Source organism: Mastomys coucha, unplaced genomic scaffold, assembly GCF_008632895.1.
Source record: "Mastomys coucha isolate ucsf_1 unplaced genomic scaffold, UCSF_Mcou_1 pScaffold7, whole genome shotgun sequence".
NCBI lineage: Eukaryota > Metazoa > Chordata > Mammalia > Rodentia > Muridae > Mastomys > Mastomys coucha.
Window position 1 is genome coordinate 26,007,311 of NW_022196913.1, and position 3,551 is coordinate 26,010,861.

A 3,551-nucleotide genomic window follows, 5' to 3' on the forward strand; every position below is an offset into this window, starting at 1 on the left:
CGGCCGTCTGGATCTCCCGGGACGTGATGGTCGAGCGCTTGTTGTAATGCGCCAGGCGCGACGCCTCGATCGCGATGCGCTCGAAGATGTCGTTCACGAAGGAGTTCATGATGCCCATGGCCTTGGACGAGATGCCGGTGTCGGGGTGCACTTGCTTCAACACCTTGTACACGTACACCGAGTAACTCTCCTTGCGGCTGCGCTTGCGCTTCTTGCCGTCCTTCTTCTGCGCCTTGGTCACGGCCTTCTTGGAACCCTTCTTCGGGGCGGGGGCGGACTTGGCTGGCTCAGGCATGGTGAAGCTGCAACGCTAAAACGCTAAAACTCGGCCGGGGAAGCCACGGACTCTTCCTTTTTTAAGAGGCGTTATTCAAATGAGGCATAGGAACCCGGACCTATGATTGGTTCATGATCTATGAAGAGTTGCCCAATCGAAGTGCGCTCCAGAACGCTTCCCATTGGTCTAGAAGAAGTCAACCAATCGCATAGGCCCTTTTTCGCGCCCAGAGAAAACTATAAGGGCCAAGCTCTTGCCCCTTCCCAGCGTACAGCTGTCGGGTACTGTTTTCTCTTCGCCATGTCTGGACGCGGCAAGCAGGGCGGCAAGGCTCGCGCCAAGGCCAAAACCCGTTCCTCCAGGGCCGGCCTGCAGTTCCCCGTGGGCCGCGTGCACCGGCTGCTCCGCAAGGGCAACTACTCGGAGCGCGTGGGCGCCGGCGCCCCGGTGTACCTGGCGGCCGTGCTGGAGTACCTGACGGCCGAGATCCTGGAGCTGGCGGGCAACGCGGCCCGCGACAACAAGAAGACGCGTATCATCCCGCGCCACCTGCAGCTGGCCATCCGCAACGACGAGGAGCTCAACAAGCTGCTGGGCCGCGTCACCATCGCGCAGGGCGGCGTCCTGCCCAACATCCAGGCCGTGCTGCTGCCCAAGAAGACCGAGAGCCACCACAAGGCCAAGGGGAAGTGAGGAGGCTGTTTGCCTGATCACTATCCGTATAACAACAAAGGCTCTTTTCAGAGCCATCCACGGTGTCTTTTTAAAGAGCTGAACGCTGAGACGTCGATCTCATAAGCGCTTTACTGGTGAGAGTTTATAAAGGAACACAACTCTATCTAGGTTTCTTAGGGACGATGTGGTGGTCTCTGCCCAAGGGAGACTGGCATATATGAAGCGAGACTGAGACTTCCAGTTTTCCTCTCAACTATGGCGTTAGGTACTGGAAACTGGCCACTTCAATGCTTAGGGATCTTTGTATAGCTCCGTGTTTTGTTTTCCTTTAGTGTTTCCCGACTGGGTTTCTGAACTCTCCCTAGAGGTCTCGGAGCTCGTTCTGTAGTCCAGTCCAGCCTTGGACTCCTTCGCCTGCCTCTGCCTCCTAAGTGTGGAGTGAGTTTATAGGCGTGTGCCATCCCCACTGCCATCTGAGGGGCATGCATTATTCAGACCCGGTACCTTGTCTTTGAACTTTGTGTACTTATTTCCAGAGAGTGTTAATAACTTATTTCCAGAGAGTGTTAATATAAGAGCTACATTTTTTTTTCCTTTGTATACTATAAATTTTGTTTCGTATAAGGACGTAGTGATCACATTTCATGTACAAGGTAAAAGGCCGCACGCATGAGTGCTCACCTGCACCTTGCGTTGATTGCTGCACCTAAATTTAAAGAAAAAGAAAAAACTGCTAAATGAGTAACGAAAGACCGAAGTTGATGGAATTAGCTTTCTTTCCATATGGAAATCTGTTGTGTTAAATTTGCTCTAAGCCCTTCCCCCGTCCACACCCACTGCCCTCCTGTTTTCACTCCGGTCCGCCCGTTCCCTATAAGAGTGAACTGCTTTCCCCAAGAAGGCATCTGTTTCTACTTAGAGCGACAGTGTTCCTAGTTCCTAGTTCGTTATGTCTGGCCGCGGCAAGGGCGGGAAGGGCCTGGGGAAAGGCGGCGCCAAGCGCCACCGCAAAGTCCTGCGCGACAACATCCAGGGCATCACCAAGCCCGCCATCCGCCGCCTGGCCCGGCGCGGCGGAGTGAAGCGCATCTCCGGCCTCATCTACGAGGAGACCCGCGGTGTGCTGAAGGTGTTCCTGGAGAACGTGATCCGCGACGCCGTCACCTACACGGAGCACGCCAAGCGCAAGACCGTCACCGCCATGGACGTGGTCTACGCGCTCAAGCGCCAGGGCCGCACCCTCTACGGCTTCGGCGGCTAAGGTCACCACCATTATTACGTCCTTTCTCCTTAAAGGCCCTTTTCAGGGCCATCCAAATAATTCTCTGAAGGGCTGCAACCTTAGTTCCCCCTGTATTGTGGGCGACCATGTGCTTTACGTTCTTTTACTCAGTCTCTTTTTCCCAGCCTCTCGTCGGCCCTCTCTTTTTTTTTTTTTTTCTGGCAGGTTTACCTAAAGGCAACCTCCAAACACACAATAGTTGTGTCATGTGGGTACTGGAAATTAAACTTGGAGAGAGCAGCCACAGCTCAAGCCGCGAGTACTTCACATACCCCCTCACCCTCCCCCCGTCCCCCGGGGGGGGGGAAGGAACGTTCGCTTCAGGACTGACACGTTTCAAAAAACTAGTTGTCGGTGGCCTGGATGGACCTTGCTCTGTAGTTCACATGGCTGCCATGCCGAACTTACCCTTTTGGCCGTATTACTAGTCAAGGGGTTATTGTCATCACAGACTATATACTAGAGTAATAATACATAAGCCTCTTAGCCCTATTCTCTTAGTCCCTCACTTGCTTTCGCTAGGTTCAAGATGGTAACACACGTAACGGGCATGCTACGCCTCCCATAGTTTTTCAGAAATATTTTCATGTATAAAACATACTTGCCTATGTGTCACGTGGAAGAATTCAAAACACCTAGACTTTGGAATTTCGGCTTTTGAGTTTCAGTCTTCAGAAAAGACCATTGTCAGTTTCAAGCTACTGAAGGATACATGGTAAGGCCTGGTCTCAAAAAAACAAAACAACAATGAACAAACCACCACCACCACCACCACCACCCCCCAAATAAGAAAAGAGCGGTTTCCCCTCAACCCAACACCAACCTCTGCTCTCAAGAGGCAAACGCAGGTGCATCTGTGTTTCCAGTGCAGCCAGAGCTATGTTTACGGTAAGACCCAGTCTTAAGCCAAAATACAGAGAAGAACCTAGAGATTCCTTATTCTTACATTCTGATGTAACGAAACATCACTAAACCGATGTAGCAAAGGAAAATTTAAAGTTTATTTTTATTTACTTAATAGTAGTGCTGGGCATGGTAGTAAACCCAGCACTTGGGAGGCACAGCAGGAGGGTCTCCGAATTTGAGGTCTATGAAGTGAGTATCAGGACATTCAGAGCAAAGAGACCCTCCCTGTCTCGAAGCAGGCTTACTTTTTAATGCATATGTATCTGTGTGCAGGTGTCCATAGATATAGAAGGTTCTGACTACCTGACAGGAGTGCTGGGAACCGAACTCAGGTAGCAGTGTGTGCTCTCACTTAGGCCAGCTCTCCAGCCCCTTAATAACTTTTGGGGAGGGGGTGCTGGGGGGGGGGGG

General features: G+C 52.0%; 2 protein-coding genes across 2 annotated transcripts; both read left to right on the forward strand.

Annotated features, from left to right (window-relative positions):
- The first annotated feature begins 530 nt into the window (after positions 1–530).
- LOC116082533 (histone H2A type 1-B/E) lies at positions 531–1,024 on the forward strand. The gene has a single exon (XM_031359446.1). It carries the CDS (start codon positions 578–580, stop codon positions 968–970), a length of 393 nt encoding a protein of 130 aa, XP_031215306.1. The 5' UTR covers positions 531–577; the 3' UTR covers positions 971–1,024.
- Positions 1,025–1,838: 814 nt separating this feature from the next.
- On the forward strand, positions 1,839–2,222 carry LOC116082545 (histone H4). Its single transcript, XM_031359456.1, has one exon. The coding sequence runs from the start codon at positions 1,902–1,904 to the stop codon at positions 2,211–2,213; it is 312 nt and encodes a 103-aa protein (XP_031215316.1). The 5' UTR covers positions 1,839–1,901; the 3' UTR covers positions 2,214–2,222.
- Positions 2,223–3,551: the final 1,329 nt, after the last annotated feature.